This window comes from Stegostoma tigrinum, chromosome 1, assembly GCF_030684315.1.
Source record: "Stegostoma tigrinum isolate sSteTig4 chromosome 1, sSteTig4.hap1, whole genome shotgun sequence".
Taxonomy (NCBI): Eukaryota; Metazoa; Chordata; class Chondrichthyes; order Orectolobiformes; family Stegostomatidae; genus Stegostoma; species Stegostoma tigrinum.
The window spans coordinates 112101202-112119903 of NC_081354.1; the positions used below are offsets into that span (position 1 = coordinate 112101202).

At 41.9% G+C, this 18702-nt stretch overlaps 2 protein-coding genes across 3 annotated transcripts in view; one reads left to right on the forward strand and one right to left on the reverse strand.

Annotated features, from left to right (window-relative positions):
- LOC125459071 (zeta-sarcoglycan) overlaps positions 1-13875 on the reverse strand; it is a 986421-nt gene extending 972546 nt beyond the window's left edge. The window contains exons 1-3 of the mRNA XM_048545022.2: positions 13670-13875; positions 12772-12900; positions 2121-2378 (exon numbers count right to left, since the gene is read on the reverse strand). The gene's annotated coding sequence lies outside the window, so the exon portion shown is untranslated. The remainder of the gene's footprint in view (positions 1-2120; positions 2379-12771; positions 12901-13669) is intronic.
- A 159-nt stretch (positions 13876-14034) lies between these two features.
- Positions 14035-18702, forward strand: part of tusc3 (tumor suppressor candidate 3) — a 405732-nt gene continuing 401064 nt past the window's right edge. For both annotated transcript variants that reach the window (XM_048544990.2, XM_059651455.1), the window contains exon 1: positions 14035-14167. In XM_048544990.2, coding sequence (XP_048400947.1) covers positions 14063-14167 — 105 coding nt within the window. In that variant the 5' untranslated portion in view covers positions 14035-14062. The remainder of the gene's footprint in view (positions 14168-18702) is intronic.

An 18702-nucleotide genomic window follows, 5' to 3' on the forward strand; every position in this document is an offset into this window, starting at 1 on the left:
ACGTTGCTTACTTTCTGGGTCATGCAAATAATGTTTCTAACAAACGAGGAACAACAAAAAAATTATCCAGATTTATTCCTGGTGTCCCAACTAAACAACTTTAAAATTCTCATCGAACTGTTTGAATTGCTTCATGTCTTTCTTTTTCCTAACTTTGCATCCTCTTTCAGCCCTATAGTTGGCAGCAAGAGTACAAATTGCAGATTATCACAAACTCATGACCCACATAACTGCATGCTAAATGATAAGATCAAAATACTTTCATTTCTTGGAATCACACAGTAAGGAAGAGACCCTTCAGCTCATCAAGTCTGCACCACCAAAAATATACTACGACCTAGACTAGTCCCACTTTCCCATAGCCTTGAATTGTGACACCTGAAATGCTCATCCAATAGTTTTTAAAAGTTGTGAGTTTTTTGCACTTCAACCATTCTCCCAGGCAGTGCATTCCAGATGCGTACCACCCTCGAGATGAGAAAAGGTTTTCCTCAAATTCCCTCTGAACATCCTGCTTTTCACTTTAAAATTATGTCTGCTTATTATTGACCATTCAACTTAGCTAATCTGAGCTAAACACTCCCGCAATCTAAAGGTCAAGTCAAAGTTCTATCCAGCCCATGAAGCAAGTAAAGGGGGAGGAGAATGTCAATCTTGCATAATAGTGGCATCCAGCACACAATGACAAATATCAAAACTATCATTTGTGACAATTTTCAGACAGAAGTAGCAAAATGATGATCCCTTTTGCAATCATTTTGATGTACCCCGGTCCTGTCATCATATATATATGTTTAACAAATTGATATAAAAAGAACACTGAAAACACTGACACAGAAAAGGCTACAGGGCCTGAGCCCAGCCAGTAATGCTGTAGAATTGTATTTCAGAGTTCACTGATACTTACTTTAGGCCCATTTCACTTCCAGATCTCATTAATCACTCCTCCAAAATGGACATGAGCCCAAAAACTGGAGACGAGGTAAGAAACAATCCATTACCATTGAAGCAGCATTCAAGCAAGTGGGAAACAAGAATTCTCATAAGTCAATGGGACTCAGATCAGTCCTGACATTGTAGGCTGTTAGATTAGGTTTGAGAACTAAATGCTCACTTCTGTCCCAATGTTTTACTTTCCTATATTCTGAAATGCTAAAGTCACTAAAGCGGCAGCACCACTTACCTCTATCATCAGAGATGCCAGCCTAACAAGCGATGCTAACATCCTGAGATTCCCCCACTCCTCCAAAAACTGCTGTCTTCCTTTCACTCTTCTTCTACTACTCTTTCAATTCACAGGCCTCAAACACTGATGTTCAATTCCTTAACCCTTTTACCTTTTTGTATTAAGACCCTGTTTAATACTTACTGTTTTGACCAAGTATTTTTTTTACATTATGTCTTCTCACACTTGTAAAACAAAATTTCATAAATAAAAACACAGCTGCCAAATGGTAGCTACAATTATGCAATTCTCGCCAAGGAAGGTGAGACAATTCGAATTGGAATAGGCATTTTTGAAATTAATTACGGAATAATAGAAATTCACATGGCATAGTCATCTGTAATATTTTATAATGAAACCTTAACTTTATCCAGTGAGATCTAGTGTTGAATATGAAAAAGAAAAGAAATTAATATAATTAAAAGGGAAAATTTCTTGCAAAATTAAGTCTCCCACCTTCTACCATCTCATGGTTAACTTCAGCTCTCATGGAGCTGATATCTTTGGAGAACTCAGTCATACTTTTAAAACCTTAGCTCACATTTCAGTAGAGTTAAAAATCACCGATGGCAGTAGACATGTGGAGACATTGGAGTTGCTTTATTGTTGTAATATCGTGTCCAAAAAACATATTTAAATTTAAAACAAAATTTATTTTCCCTCCTTTGCTGTTGCAATTGTTATTTTTCCATTTGTATTTTAAGTCATCCTATTCTTATTGTTGATTACATATATATAAGCTGTACCATGCCAGTATCTATCCAAAAAACTCACCATTCAATTACATGAAGTAGCAAGGAGCTGGTGTGATTACATGATAAGAATAAACTAATACACCAGTTTAAAAATATTTCTATGGCATGTTAAACCTTAATTACTGTCGAGCAAAAAGTACCTTTTTGAAGAGGTGGAGTTCGTTCAGATTTTAATTGTTGCTGCTGATGATTTTATGTTTATTTTTTCTTTGTCTTTTTATGTCTCTCTCTTCGAACATAATCTTTCGTTCCTGCTCCTTATTTCATTTTCTTGACTTGATTTGACGTTGAATTAAGTATTCTAACTTCCGTCTTAATGCTCTGTGATGAGCATTAACAATTCTTTTAGCTGACTGATTACTGAGAGTTACAGTCCCTGTTCATGTAGGTCCCAGATCCTTGTAGAAAAAAAAGCACACCATCATTTAAGTATAAAATCCTGTAGAATAGCAATGGACAAGTAGAAACAAAATGAACTGATTCGAACTGTTAGCTGCTCAAAGCAAAATCACAAAGACCATCAGTGGAATGTTCCAGCCCTTAAGCAGTGCAGGGAATGGCAAGAAATTTGCAAGAATACAACAAGAATGAAAAAAATGTTATTGAAATTGAGAAAAGAGAAATCTGATATTCCTGTTAAGGGTTTTGACAGCTGGATAAACATCTCATTAGTAATTGGCAAGGATTGTGTTTCTATGCATTGCACCTCATCATTAGCTAATCTCACCTCATGTCTACACAGCTTCCAATTCTCCAAGGCACCAGAAAGCAACTCAACAGTACCAACTCCAAGTCTGAAAGTCTGATCAGTTACTTGGTGGATAACATTCACTGGTTACTTCTCCAGGTTTCCATGTTCACTTTCATTCATCTACATTTCCTGGCACACTCTATGGGCAGCAACTATTTCCACCTAAGAACCACAGGTGTTAGCTTTGTCAAAACTCAAACCTCAACACATCATTGTGGACAAGGTCAGATCAACTCAAGACATATCTCAGCACTTCACCACAGCTCACCAACACCTTATTTTGTTATGCTCCTGCTTAGCCACTGTGCATAAAATGACACACACACTCATCTCACGCAAAGGATGCATGTTAGGGTTCACGCCTTGCTTTCTGAACATTGACAGACTTTGTGCTTAATTAGATGCTTATATTAGCTCTGTCTTGCCATAACCTTTCAACACAAACAGAAAACTAAGCTGCTTGTTATGACTCTGAGCACTAAACAGTCAAGGGGATGGGCATATTGCTGTATTGCACTGAGGTACATCATTGTCACCATTTCCAGATTGTGTCAGCAGTTTCTGTAACAAACATACTGCACATTCTTCAACCAAATAACCATGTCTGAAAGTCAAACAGACTAGTCCTTAGGTGAGTGAATGGGACTGTGTAGGTACTATGATGTCAGTAGGTGTGCCATCACAGTCAGTCAGGGCATCTCCTGGCCACAGGTTTGGCCAAGATATACGTCAAAGCTGGGTTATGAGAGGGTAGTAAAAGATGCAATGAGGTAATTAGGGAACTCAGTTGTGGCGTTTGGAGTCATTATGATGGGATGCAGAGGGGAAATTACAGTGAAGTAGGGCAACTCCAAATAAAGAAGTGGGATTTGATATCACGGGCAAACAGAACGTATTGTGTGGTACAAGTGAGAGGAAAATTGCAAGAAAAGCTATTGGTGATGGGGCACGAGAGGGAAAGGTTTTGAAGTGCCCTGAGTGAGTGAGTAGGAGGCACAGAAGACACAAGGGTTTGTAATTTGGGAGGGTAAGGTGGGCTAGAACAATTGAGTGAAGATATTGAATACAATATTGCAAGTGAAAAAAAAACACAAAAGTACTGTGGATGCTGTAAATCAGCAACAAAAAACAGAATCCAAGTTAATAAAATGTGAGGCTGGATGAACACAGCAGGCCAAGCAGCATCTCAGGAGCACAAAAGCTGACATTTCGGGCCGAGACCCTTCATCAGAGAGGGGGATGGGGTGAGGGAACTGGAATAAATAGGGAGAGAGGGGGAGGCGGACCGAAGATGGAAGATAGGTGGAGAGGAGAGTATAGGTGGGGAGGTAGGGAGGGGATAGGTCAGTCCAGGGAAGACGGACAGGTCAAGGAGGTGGGATGAGGTTAGTAGGTAGGAGATGGTGGTGTGGCTTGGGGTGGGAGGAGGGGATGGGTGAGAGGAAGAAGAGGTTAGGGAAGCAGAGACAGGTTGGACTGGTTTTGGGATGCACTGGGTGGAGGGGAAGAGTTGGGCTGGTTGTGTGGTGCAGTGGGGGGAGGGGACAAACTGGGCTGGTTTTGGGATGCGGTGGGGGAAGGGGAGATTTTGAAGCTGGTGAAGTCCACATTGATACCATTGGGCTGCAGGTTTCCCAAGCGGAATATGAGTTGCTGTTCCTGCAACCTTCGAGTAGCATCATTGTGGCACTGCAGGAGGCCCATGATGGACATGTCATCTAAAGAGTGGGAGGGGGAGTGGAAATGTTTTGCGACTGGGAGGTGCAGTTGTTTATTGTGAACTGAGCGGAGGTGTTCTGCAAAGCGGTCCCCAAGCCTCCGCTTGGTTCCCCAATGTACAGGAAGCCACACTGGGTACAGTGGATGCAGTATACCACATTGGCAGATGTGCAGGTGAACATCTGCTTAATATGGAAAGTCATCTTGGGGCCTGAGATAGGGGTGAGGGAGGAGATATGGGGGCAAGTGTAGCATTTCCTGCGGTTGCAGGGGAAGGTGCCGGGTGTGGTGGGGTTGGAGGGCAGTGTGGAGCAAACAAGGGAGTCACGAAGAGAGTGGTCTCTCCGGAAAGCAGACAGGGGTGGGGATGGAAAAATGTCTTGGGTGGTGGGGTCGGATTGTAGATTGCGGAAGTGTCGGAGGATGATGCATTGTATCCGGAGGTTGGTGGGGTGGTGTGTGAGAATGAGGGGGATCCTCTTTGGGCGGTTGTGGCGGGGGTGGGGTATGAGGGATGTATTGCGGGAAATGCAGGAGACGCGGTCAAGGGCGTTCTCGACCACTGTGGGGGGAAAGTTGCGGTCCTTGAAGAACTTGGACATCTGGGATGTGTGGGAGTGGAATGCCTCATCGTGGGAGCAGATGCGGCGGAGGCGGAGGAATTGGGAATAGGGGATGGAGTTTTTGCAGGAGGGTGGGTGGGAGGAGGTGTATTCCAGGTAGCTGTGGGAGTCGGTGGGCTTGAAATGGACATCAGTTACAAGCTGGTTGCCTGAGATGGAGACTGAGAGGTCCAGGAAGGTGAGGGATGTGCTGGAGATGGCCCAGGTGAACTGAAGGTTGGGGTGGAAGGTGTTGGTGAAGTGGATGAACTGTTCGAGCTCCTCTGGGGAGCAAGAGGCAGCGCCGATACAGTCATCAATGTAACGGAGGAAGAGGTGGGGTTTGGGGCCTGTGTATGTGCGGAAGAGGGACTGTTCCACGTAACCTACAAAGAGGCAGGCATAGCTGGGGCACATGCGGATGCCCCTGGCCACCCCCTTTGTTGGTAGGAAGTGGGAGGAATCGAAAGAGAAGTTGTTGAGGGTGAGGACGAGTTCGGATAGGCGGATGAGGGTGTCAGTGGAGAGGGACTGGTCAGGCCTGCGGGACAGGAAGAAGCGGAGGGCCTTGAGGCCATCTACATGCGGAATACAGGTGTATAGGGACTGGACGTCCACCCCCGAGCACCAAACCATCATCTCCAACACCATCCATGACCTCATCACCTCAGGAGACCTCCCACCCACAGCCTCCAACCTCATTGTTCCCCAACCCTGCACGGCCCGTTTCTATCTCCTTCCCAAAATCCACAAACATGCCTGCCCTGGTCGACCCATTGTCTCAGCCTGTTCCTGCCTCACCGAACTCATCTCCACCTATCTGGACTCCATTTTCTCCCCTTCGGTCCAGGAACTCCCTACCTACATCTGTGACACCATCCACGCCCTCCACCTCTTCCAGGACATCCAATTCCCTGGCCCCCAATACCTCATTTTCACCATGGACGTCCCCCTCGTTCTCATACACCACCCCACCAACCTCTGGATACAACACATCATCCTCCGACACTTCCGCCATCTACCATCCGACCCCACCACCCAAGACATTTTTCCATCCCCACCCTTGTCTCCTTTCCAGAGAGACCACTCTCTCCGTGACTCCCTTGTTTGCTCCACACTGCCCTCCAACCCCACTACACCCGGCACCTTCCCCTGCAACCGCAGGAACTGCTACACTTGCCCCCACACCTCCTCCATCACCCCTATCCCAGGCCCCAAGATGACTTTCCATATTAAGCAGATGTTCACCTGCACATCTGCCAATGTGGTATACTGCATCCATTGTACCCGGTACGGCTTCCTCTACATTGGGGAAACCAAGAGGAGGCTTGGGGACCGCTTTGCAGAACATCTCCACTCGGTTCGCAATAAACAACTGCACCTCCCAGTCGCAAAACATTTCCACTCCCCCTCCCATTCTTTAGATGACATGTCCATCATGGGCCTCCTGCAGTGCCACAATGATGCCACCCGAAGGTTGCAGGAACAGCAACTCATATTCCGCTTGGGAACCCTGCAGCCCAATGGTATCAATGTGGACTTCACCAGCTTCAAAATCTCCCCTTCCCCCACCGCATCCCAAAACCAGCCCAGTTCGTCCCCTCCCCCCACTGCACCACACAACCAGCCCAACTCTTCCCCTCCACCCAGTGCATCCCAAAACCAGTCCAACCTGTCTCTGCTTCCCTAACCTGTTCCTCCTCTCACCCATCCCTTCCTCCCACCCCAAGCCGCACCTCCATCTCCTACCTACTAACCTCATCCCACCTCCTTGACCTGTCCGTCTTCCCTGGGCTGACCTATCCCCTCCCTACCTCCCCACCTATACTCTCCTCTCCACCTTTCTTCTTTTCTCTCCATCTTCGGTCCGCCTCCCCCTCTCTCCCTATTCATTCCAGAACCCTCACCGCATCCTCCTCTCTGATGAAGGGTCTAGGCTCGAAACGTCAGCTTTTGTGCTCCTGAGATGCTGCTGGGCCTGCTGTGTTCATCCAGCCTCACATTTTATTATCTTGGATTCTGCAGAATCTGCAGTTCCCATTATCACTGATACAAAAAACAGAAGTTGCCAGAAAGTCTCACCAGGTCTTGCAGTATCTGTGAAAAAAAAAATCAGAGTTAATGTTTCAGGTCCGGTGACCCTTCCTTAGAACATGCTGAGGAAGCATCATTGGACCTGAGACTTTTCTTCATAGATGCTGCCAGACCTGCTGAGCTTTTCTAGCAACTTCTGTTTTTGTGCAATAATGCAAGTCGTAGACCATTGTCCTTGGAGGGAAATGTTGTGATGGCAACAATGACAAAGTTACACTGAGTGTGAGATTTCAGAAGGAAGATTTTGGCACTTACTTTTATAGTTTGCAAAATTTCATTGATCTGCTTTCTACAGGAGTGGGAGATGGTGTTTAATTTAGATGGATGACAGGTGCTACATTTTGGAAAGACAAATCAGTTACAGATTTCATGGCGAGGTACTGGAGGGTGTTGCTGAACAAAGAGTGCTTGGAGTGCGGGTACATAGCTACTTGAAATTGGAGTCCGGTGAACAGGACAGTGAGGAAGGTGTTTGGTATGCTTACATTTATTGATCAGTGTATTGAGCATAGGAGTTGGGAGGTCATGTGGCAGCTGTTCAGGACATTGATTAGGCCACTTTTGTAATACGGCATTAAATTCTGGTCTCTTTCCTTTAGGAAGGATGTTGTAAAACTTGAAAGGGTTCAGAAAAGATCTACAAGGGTATTGCAAGGGTTGGAGAGTTTGAAATATAGGGACAGGCTGAATAGGCTGAGGCTATTTTCTATGGAGCATTGGAGGCTGAGAAGAGACCTTATGGAGATTGATAAAATCATGCAGAGCATGGAAAGGGTGAACACACAAGGTATTTTGCCCAGGGTGGGGTAGTCGAAAACTAGAGGGCATAAGTTTAAGGTGAGAAGAGAAAGATTTAAAAGGGACCTAAGGGGCAGCTTTGTCACGCAGAAGGTGGTATGTGGATGGAATGAGCTACCACAGGAAGTGGTGGAGGATGATGTAGTTACAACATTTAAAAGGCATCTGGATGGGTACATGAATAAGAAGGGTTTAACAGGGGTACAGACCAAATGCTGGCAAATGTCACTAGATTAATTTAGGAACTCTGGTCAGCATGGGCGAGTTGGATTGAAGGCTCTGTTTCCATGCTGGACATTTCTGTGACTCTATGATTCTACATTGTCGGGCATTTCGTCTAACCAGAGACACTACACTGACCCGAGTGGCTATCTCAGTTTCGGCTAACAGTGTCTGGTGTTATGACCGCCTTTGACAATCCAGAGTAAAGAGGACACCCCTCCTCTTCATCTGATTGTGAAATATGGTGCCAGCTTCCCTCTCCCTGCCATCTCCTGTTTAATTAGTCAAGCACTGATGCAGCATTTGAACTGGTGCACAGCTGGGGTTTAAGTATGATGCACATGCTATCAATACTGCAAGGTTCTGGCAGCAGCAGGTTAATCTGTCTCTGTGACTGCAAAATTCAACAAAGAGAAAGCTATAGAGTCCAGCTGTATAATTAATGAGATACACAGTACAAATTGTGTGAAAAAAATTGCCATAGCCAGTGAAGGGAAAGTCTTCATGAAACACCCTAGTCCCTTATCTTCTACATTATATTTTTGAATAGAAAACTTCTTTATTTACCTAATCACATACAATTAATGACCTACTGTAAATAATAAAGTTAAGATCTACATCATTATAATCTATCATTGGTTGCAAAGCTGTCAAAGTATCTAATTTTCAGATCATTGAAGTGTGCCTTTGCTTTATTACTGTATCATAAATGAAATGTAAGGTGTACTTTAAACAGTTGTAGAAAATGCTGTAAAGGATAAAACCATAACTATAAATTTTGGGGTAACAGTTGTATAATTGTAAAAAGCATCCAATCTGATAGCAAAATTAGTAAATTGCGCCCTTATCAAAACAATAGAACATGTGAAATATCAGATTTTGTTTCATTTTCTTTTTCTCCGAAGAATAAGCATTTTTGACAGGTGTGTTACTTACAAACTAAAACTTACATGTTATTTTCTGCTGTACTGATATAGCAGAGCCCTCGCCTCATAATTAATTTTGGAATCTTGTAAACAGCATGCTTAAAAATACATAAGATTCCAGTGTTTCTGTACAACTATCCCCAAGTCCCTTTGCATTGCAGCTTTATGCAGGTTTCCCCCATTTTAATAGTACTGTGTTTCTTTTGTCCTTCCATCCAAAATGAACAACTTCACATTTTCCTATATTATACTCCATTTGCCAACTTTTATCCCACTTGCTTAACCCTATCAATTTCATCCTGTACACTGTTTGTACCCCCATAACTTGCCTTTCCACCTACTTTTGTATAATCTGCAAAGTTGGCTACAGCACATTTGTGTCTAGACAGTTGAAAGCATGTTCAAAGTAATTTATTTGATGAAGCTGGAACAAATGTTAACACTCCTCACACTTTAGTTAAAAAAATGGGAAAAGGGCTAATAATAGCTGGCTCTCCAACATAAAATGTAAAAATTATTAATAGCTGAAAATAATTAGCAATTACACTTTCATCTTCACCATCAAAGCAGCAGGGATTTATGTAACAGATCCTATTGATTAATCAGCGCTCTCTGGCTGTGAGTTATATAAAAGGCAGCTATTTAAGTATAAAGTAAAACACACATGATGCTATTGGAGAAACTGGTTGCCATTTTTGAAGCATATATATTCAAGATACATTATATTCAAATAGTACATTCAAGATATTGTTTAATGGGACAGAAGCTAACTTTTTTTTGGTTTAATCACCATACTTTGGATTTTTGTCCAATTAGGTTCAGCGCTCTCTGGCTGTGAGTTATATAAAAGGCAGCTATTTAAGTATAAAGTAAAACACACATGATGCTATTGGAGAAACTGGTTGCCATTTTTGAAGCATATATATTCAAGATACATTATATTCAAATAGTACATTCAAGATATTGTTTAATGGGACAGAAGCTAACTTTTTTTTGGTTTAATCACCATACTTTGGATTTTTGTCCAATTAGGTTCAGCGCTCTCTGGCTGTGAGTTATATAAAAGGCAGCTATTTAAGTATAAAGTAAAACACACATGATGCTATTGGAGAAACTGGTTGCCATTTTTGAAGCATATATATTCAAGATACATTATATTCAAATAGTACATTCAAGATATTGTTTAATGGGACAGAAGCTAACTTTTTTTTGGTTTAATCACCATACTTTGGATTTTTGTCCAATTAGGTGTCCAATTAGTATGATTATTTTTTCACTTTAACTTGGGGTCCTTACTTTGTCAGAAAAAAATGTTTTACTATCATCACTGAAATTCATCATCAAAAAAACCTGACAGAAATCTTGCCATTGTGTGTCTTTGCATTGAACCCTGAGTGGATGACTTTCTCAAAGACAATCCAGGGCAACTCTACATTGTTCAAGAATACAAGAACATTTCATAGCTCACAACAAAAACAAAGTTGCTGGAAAAGCTCAGCAGGTCTGGCAGTATCTGTGAAGGAAAAAGACAGAGTTAACGTTTCAGGTCACGTGAACATTCCTCAGAACTTAGATTTCATAGCTGTTCTGTGGCACCTGGATGGATAAAGAAGGTATTGGCATTAGTTATAAAGCAATTCTTTATTTCTGCTTATAGAAGCATGCAATACTATTCAAGGAGACATGGCTTGTTTCATGCATGCCTAGAAACAAACCAGGTTGTTTGCTGTTGTTCTATCTCAAGGTGGAAGCTGATCATCATTAATCTCAAAAATAAATTCTAATGAAAGTTTGTTGCAAGTATTTTAGCCTTGTGTTTGCAGTGATGTTTACATCGTTGAGTTTTGAGGAGAACACTTAAAAGCGACCTAACGGGCAACTTTTTCATGCAGAGGGTGGTGCAAGTATGGAATGAGCTGTCAGAGGAACGGGTGGAGGATGGTACAATTACAACTTTTAAAAGGCATCTGAATGAGTAAATGAATAGGAAGGACTTGGAGGGATATGAGCCAAATGCTGGCATATGGGACTAGATTAATTTAGGATATCTGTTTGGCATGGATAAGTTGGACTGAAGGGTTTGGTTCTGTGCTGTACATCTCTATGACTCTGTGTATGTGGAGTTATTTCTTTGACAGTCTTGCCACTATTCATATCTGGATGTGACAGAATTGTAGAGCTTACATTAGGCCCACTGGTTGTGGAATCACTTAACTGTCTATTACCTATGCCACTTGGTACGTATGTGGTCCTGTGTTTTACCTTGACCAAGCTGACGCCTCATTTTCAGGTATGCCTGATGTTGCTTCTGCTCCCGCAGTCTTCACAATGGTCCCTCTTGAAGTTTCTTTTTTTTTCTTTCCTCATTGTAGTTTTAATAATTCCTCAGAAATTAAGATCTGTCCCCACAGTTTAATACTTGCTTTAAAGGCAGTGATCCTAGAAAGCTCTGAGAGAAAGCAATATGCAGTGGAATGGTCTGAAAATTGGTAAGTTGTTTACTTTTTCTTTATGACTTGCTATCCCTTGATACTTGCACTGTTTTGCATGCAAGTAGTCCTGTGTTGTAGCAACAGCAGGTTGATATCTCATGTTTATGTATAACTGGTCCTGACATGCCTCTTGCATTTCTCTTGAATCAAGTGAAATTTCTGACTTGGTGGTAACGGTGCAGTGGAGGGTACTGTGGCCCACGATGCGACAGAATGTGATTGGATATTATGCTGCTGCTGTTGATGTCCCACAACATGTCAAGGATGCCCAGTCTTGAGTTGCTAGATTGCTGGAAGTCTATTCTGTTTGAGATCGTGATAATGCCACTCAACACAAATGAAGATATTCTGAGTGTGAAGGTCGGACTACTTCTCCGTAAATATTATGGTCAATTTACCAATATTGTCTTGGACAGAACCATCTGTAGCAGTTAGATTTGCGAGGACAAGGTGAAGTGGTTTTTTTTCTGTTATGCTGATTCCCTCACAGCCTCCTGCAGACCAAGTCCAGCAACTGACCCTGTCAGTAGAGGTATAACTGAGCAACCCTTCGTGATGGACATTAAACTCCCTGACTCAGCATATATTTTGTGACTTTATCATCCTTGGTAACTCTTACAATTGATGTTTAAAATGGTGGTATGCTGAATTATCAGCTGAACGTTCTGGATGTGTGTGCAGTTGGGTAAGTGGGTGAGGTGGCTCGCGGAATAAGTAGGTAATCAGGTCAAGATGGACAAGTATCATTGAGTAGTTGTGTGGTCACTGGGTGTTGAAGAGTGGACAGATGGTTATAGGATGACTGCTTGCAGGGATATGGTCAATGGGGTAGTCACAGCTGGTTGATGGAGGTAGTCAGGTTGCGGAGTAGTTGGGGTGTAATCAGGGGTTGAGGAGGTAGACTGGTGGTTGAACGGTAATTGGGTTATTTGGCAAGAGGGTTGTTGAGTCAGAGGAGTGGTCAGTACTGATTGTGTGGAGTTGTTTAGTTGCAAGCCAAGGCTGTCATTGGTGAGATTTGAGGTGTAGGTTTGGGGCTACTCAAGTGTTAGACCAGGTTTTAAACTTGGCAATGATCAAGGTAAATCTCATTGATCTGAATCAAATTGCCGATAATAGATCAGAGATCAAAACACATCACTTCACATTTGTCTACATTAAATTTCATCTTATACCTATCCACTTACCCCACCACTTTAATGTTGGGTGCAGGACTTTCCTTTCGTTATTCCTCTTTGCTTCTCTAGTAGGCTTTTCACCTTGCTTTTGACCTTTTTGCATTCTTCCTTGTTCTCACTGTATTTTCTGCCTCGTACCTATTATAAGCGCACTTGTTATCTTCACCTTAATTTCAATCTCGATGGCTGATTTGCTTCCATTTTGTGCTTCAATTTTTCAAGTAAGTTTTGTTCTCACTAATATACAAGTATAACGCTGCAACTACCATATATGGTTTTCGCAGAGCTTCAGTGTACAGTACTTAGTTTATTTTGTAAGAATGCCATAATACATGCATTCAAAGTTAAATTCATTGCCTTAAAATTCGGATGTTTACTGGGATTGCTGTCATCACCGTTTTTGTAGATATTTTTGGAACAAGGTATTCAGGCATGTTATGATACAGAAACAGAAAGTACTTGCGAGTTTTGAGAAGATTTGTAGCTCAGGTTGAGGTTCTGGATGTGAGTTTGCTCGCTGAGCTGGAAGGTTAGTTTTCAGACGTTTCATCACCATTCTAGGTAACATCATCAGTGAGCCTTCAGCGGGACATAACACCAGCGCTTCGTCGGAGGCTCACTGATGATGTTACCTAGAATGGTGACGAAACGTCTGAAAACTAACCTTCCCGCTCAGCGAGCAAACTCACATTCAGAACAGAAAGTACTTCATGAACACAACAGGTCCGAAAGCATCGGTATAGAGAGAAGAAAAGAGTTCATGTTTAGAGTCCAGTGACCCTTAACCTATTCACTTTCGGTTTTGGTTTAAGATTTCCAGCAGTTCTTTGCTTCACGTTATGTCTGAGGCAGGTAGGACTTGAACCCAGAGGTAGGGACACTACCAGCGCATGACAAGGATGCTCACCTTCCAATGTTTGCTGAGTCGAAGACAGTATCTGGAGAGTCTGTCGAGTAGGGTCTTGTGCACAGTGGTAGTATCCTTGCCTCTGGGCCAGAAGGTCCGGGTTCAAGTCCCACCTGATCAGCGGTGTACTAAAGCGTCTCCAAACAGGTTGTTACTAAATATCTAACCAAATCTCTCTCCATCACTGGGCTTCTCGTCCGATTCGGCTCAGCGCCACCACCTGGTTGATGATTCACCCCAGCCCCCTTCCCATGTACTCTGGGTGTTGTAGTTCCCTCCTCAATTTGCTCCTGCGATCAACGGCTGGTCTAGGACTGCAACTCCCAGAGTGCCGCGCGGCACAGCCCATCCCAGCCAATGGGGATCGGATCGAGCGTTGCCCCAGTTATCGGAATGGCGTCTGGTCGGAGGTTGGCGCCGCTGCCCCTGGTAACGGTCCGCTCCTGGCTTCTCCTCCTGTTGTGTGCTAGCTTCGGAGGTGGACAGAAGAAGAAAGAGGTAAGGAAAGCGGCCGAGGTCACCGAAACCATTCTGTAAGTGGTGGGAGAAGGGCCCGATATTCTCCAATGGATACTGGTGCTGATGGTGCAGGTGCTCAGAGGCCAGAGTGGGGTCAGTGATACAGCTGTAGCTGTCTAGAGTCAGACTGATTCTTTTTCATTTCAGATGGTATGTTGTAATGTGTTGCATCCGATCTCTGTGAGCGTTTGTAATCTACTGCTTAACTCTCAATTACACCCTCATGATTACAACTGTTTGCTCGGCTTTGATGGTTTTGTGAATTTTTCAGTGAAAACGAAACGCATTTTAATGGATACCTAATTACCTAAAACATTACTCTCATAATATTTTGCGCTGTGAATGTTTAACATTAATGAGACAATCAATGTTGCTTTCACTTGGACACAGACCATCATTTGTACTAATGTCAGTTTCTGGACAGAACATATCTCTAACCTATTAATCAGATTCATTTATGAGTGAGGCCTTTCGAAGCGTTTTTGCTAATGTAAGTAAATATGCATGCAGTAAAATTTTATTTTTTTTAATGTGACTAACATTCCAGAAAAAAAAATCATTGAAAGTCCTTGTTCTGTGTTTAACCTTGAGAAAACAACCCAGAGTTACAGATATGTCACTATTATTTGATTATATAATTTGCTTTACAGATTGTTGATACCAGTTCAAATTTTGTGGCAACAGGTATATCCCAGTTCTCTTACATTTTCTGGAGTCAACCTAAATTGCCCCAGAATCAAAATAACATGGATAATGAAAATTGAAACTAAACAAAAAATGCTCAGCAGATCTGGCGGCATGTGTGTGGAAAAAAAACTGAAATTTCAGGATGATGATCTTTGCTCAGAATTCTTGGTGCAAGGTCATCAGCTTGAAATTTAAAACCTTTTTTCTTTCCCAAAACGCTTCCAGAATATTTCTAGTGTTTCTATTTAGCTTTTACTTTGCACAAAGTCTATACAAGCAGTAATGTCATGCAAAGTTGTAATGAGAGTTATTAGTATTGGACTATTAAACTAACCTCCAAACGTCTCTCCAGTATTTTTGAAGACTAACAAAAAAGAAGAACCAAATGTTCAATATTGAATTGCTTTATTTCACAGTAAACAGTCATGACTAGATTCGCGTCATTTATTTATGCACTTCATCTTTTCTGATACAAGTAAATGAACATTTAGTGGATGACCTTACTTAACATGAACAATGGTATGTATCAGTCATAGTTAAATTGGTAGACTTTCTGCTTCTGAGACACAAGGATCCTGGTTAAATTACATTAAGCATAGACATTACAAGAATTAAAAAGTTGTCTCTGGTATCCTGGTTGAAATTTATTCTTTGGTCAATTTCATGAAGATAAATTATTTGATCATCATAAACTTGCTTTATGTGGGAAATTACTGTGTACAAGTTGGCTGTGGTTAAAACCAGCTGAACCAGCTCTTTTATGGCAAACATATGATCCTATAAAAGCTTTCCCTTACAGTCGTCTTTGTCAAATGCTTGGCTGAATGTGTGATTTCCTTTATGTCTGCTTGTTTACAAAGAGATGTGAGGCACTAATCTCACTCCCTTCTGTAAACAACTGGACATATGTAAAACAAAAACACACCCTGCTGAACGTTTGAGACCATTGTCTTCTAAGCACAATGTTTAGGAATGATTGAGACTAACAAAGAAGAACTTAATTGTTACTTTAAATATGATAATCATAACATTTACTTGAAAGGCAGTTATGTATATTTAGAATATCCCTGTTTATGCTTGAGAGAATACACGTGGAGCCATATCTTTCCAGACCTTGAACAACCTGAGCCTTGGAGAAACTTGGGAAAATGGGGTGCGATTTCCAGCGACAATCTTGTTGACATCAAGACCAAAAAGGTCCCATTTTTGAGCCACGTATTAGATGGTAAGCTAAGATTTGTGCCAGTTATCACTCATTATTACCTAATCTCGCCTCAGTAGTACGCACTTTCCTATTTGCTCACCTTCTGGATAGAAAATGGATAGAAAGAGAGTTCACAGTATGAAAGTCAGAGTGGGTAGCTGATGACTCCAGCTGACCACTTGCTCCTCTGGACGTCCACCTTCAGACACACCGCACCAGCAGTTCTGAGAAAATTGGAGGCAACTACACACACCCCATATTTCCGGATATTGACATCCGACACATGTTAGCCTAACCGCAAGATCATGCTACGTCTCTAATCCATTTGTGATATGTTTCTTTATTTCAGTGCTGCACTTTCAAAAGCAGTGACATCTGTTATAGCAATACTGGTGCCAGGATACATTGTGCATTGAGATAGACACCTATTTCATGGATTGGACCAGGATGTGTCTCAGGTTTCCTCTCTCTCTGCTAAGCATGTTCTCACTTTGTGCCGCTTTGATGCTCACAGTATTTCTGCCTGACCTTGCATTCTCGTTTTTGCATTTCCACCTGTACTAGAGCTAGTAGTGCTTTCACCTTTATTTGCCTTTTAGCCCAGGCGTAAATCCAGGCAGATTGTCATGATTAGTAGTGATCAGTCAAGGGGTTGAGATGCTGCTGTACAGCACCTACTGTTTAAATCATTCCCATATGCCAGCTGTGTACACAGCAAGCAAGCAGCATGTGCTTCAAGCAAGTGACCGTTTTTCAAAAGCTAACAGGAGTAGTCCTCAGTTATGTCAAAGCAGGCACCTTATGGTTAGAGTGCCCCAGAACAGTAAGTCAAAGGTCTTATCTAAAATCAGTTCACGGGCATGGACACGATCGGAATTTTCCCTTGGTGGGTGATAAGGAGCTGAATGTCGATTACCCAATACTTATCTTACTTTTTCAGCCTTGTTGTGGCCTCTTTAATCTGTCATTGATCTTTTTGTGGCTTTGTCAGGCATTACTATGGATGGTTGAGACTGACAGAATGTAGTGGCAAGACAGGAGCAGGGTGGCAGGGTCTGGTGGCATTACTTCCTTTGCCAGAGCTAGGGAATGAGGCTAGCCATGTTTTGCAGCACTTTGTCTATCAGGACCTCCAGGTCCCTTTCAACAAAACAAGATGCTGATTTTCGCTTACTTGCCATACCTGGGCTAAATGTCATAAACTGTGCAGGGCAACGTTGGACTGTCAACATTTGACCAGGTGCACAATGACCTTTTAAATATGGCACTGACACCAGAAATATGGTAGTGGAAAGAACTCTGTCAATGGTGAATGGAAGAGTCAGGTTAGCATCAGACCAGTGGGGCATCATTTGGACATGATGCCTAGTTAACAAGTTGAGTTTGAAACAAGAGTGCAAGAAAGCCCTCCATGGAACTTTATGAAAATGACACTTAGGATTTCTGGTAATATCCAGATGTTGATTTTAAAACTCAGTGACACTCTTTGTCTCCCAACATCTTTACGTGGGAAAACTCTTAAAAAACAAAACTTACTATTTTAATTAATGCTGAATAGATTTTATGGACATTTGGAAGTCCAGCTGATTAAAGAGGCAAGAAGGGCTGGACCAGTAAGTCTGCTGCTTGTGAGCTAGGAATATGAGGAGCCTTTCTGTCCTGTCCAACAAGATTACCTATTTCATTTCCTGTGATTACTGTCTTGCTCCATCCAAATGCAATCTTACTTCTCTGATCATTATCTTAGCTCCTCAATCACATCTACTACTGTACTGTCTCCATTCCAAGCTCCTTTTCCTCCTGCACCACGCGACTCTCGCATTCCCCAGATTACCCATTGGCGACTTGGGTGCATTCTTGTGTTACAGGCTTTTCCATTCGAAAGTTATTAGAATGACAATCAGGCTTGTTGCCATGTAGTAATCTTACAAGTAAGAATGTCTTTCACTTCCATAATCTCTTCCACAGCTCTGAATTTGAGGGCTTTTAAATATTCGGATCATATCTTGGTATTTATTTATGGAAGAAGTGCAGATTAATTTATTATCATCCTAACGCTAACCTTTTTTTGAAGAATGGAAGTGCTTGTTTTAAATTGGGGAATTTAATAGAAGAAATATGAAGTTGTCAACAGGTGTTTCATTGTATTTATTGTCAATATACAGTGCAAATATAATTCTTATTTGAACAAAAAGATTTGTTTCATCTTTTTCATGTGGTATGTGCTTCCAGATTGAGGGATTACTAGACTATTTGAGTTTACTGTGAGAATGGCTTCAGATGTAAACAAAAAGTAGCATTTTCTAGCATGCACCCGGATGAATCATATTTTCCATAAAATGGTCATGCCACAGATTGTAAGAATATAAAGATGCAAAATGTGCATTTATGAATCAAATGCAATTGTAATGATACAAAAATATCAATTTCCAAGCATAAATTTAATTGAGAAATGACCTGGTAGTTATTAAACTTCATCAGTTCATTTTATTGCAAGTACATTTGTATTTCTATTTCTGAAACCTATGATAAAACAAGAGTCATATCTATATATTATTGAGTGTATATTGATAATACTTAAACATGTGAATATAGAACTGGAGAAGTATTGGTGGGCTCTTAA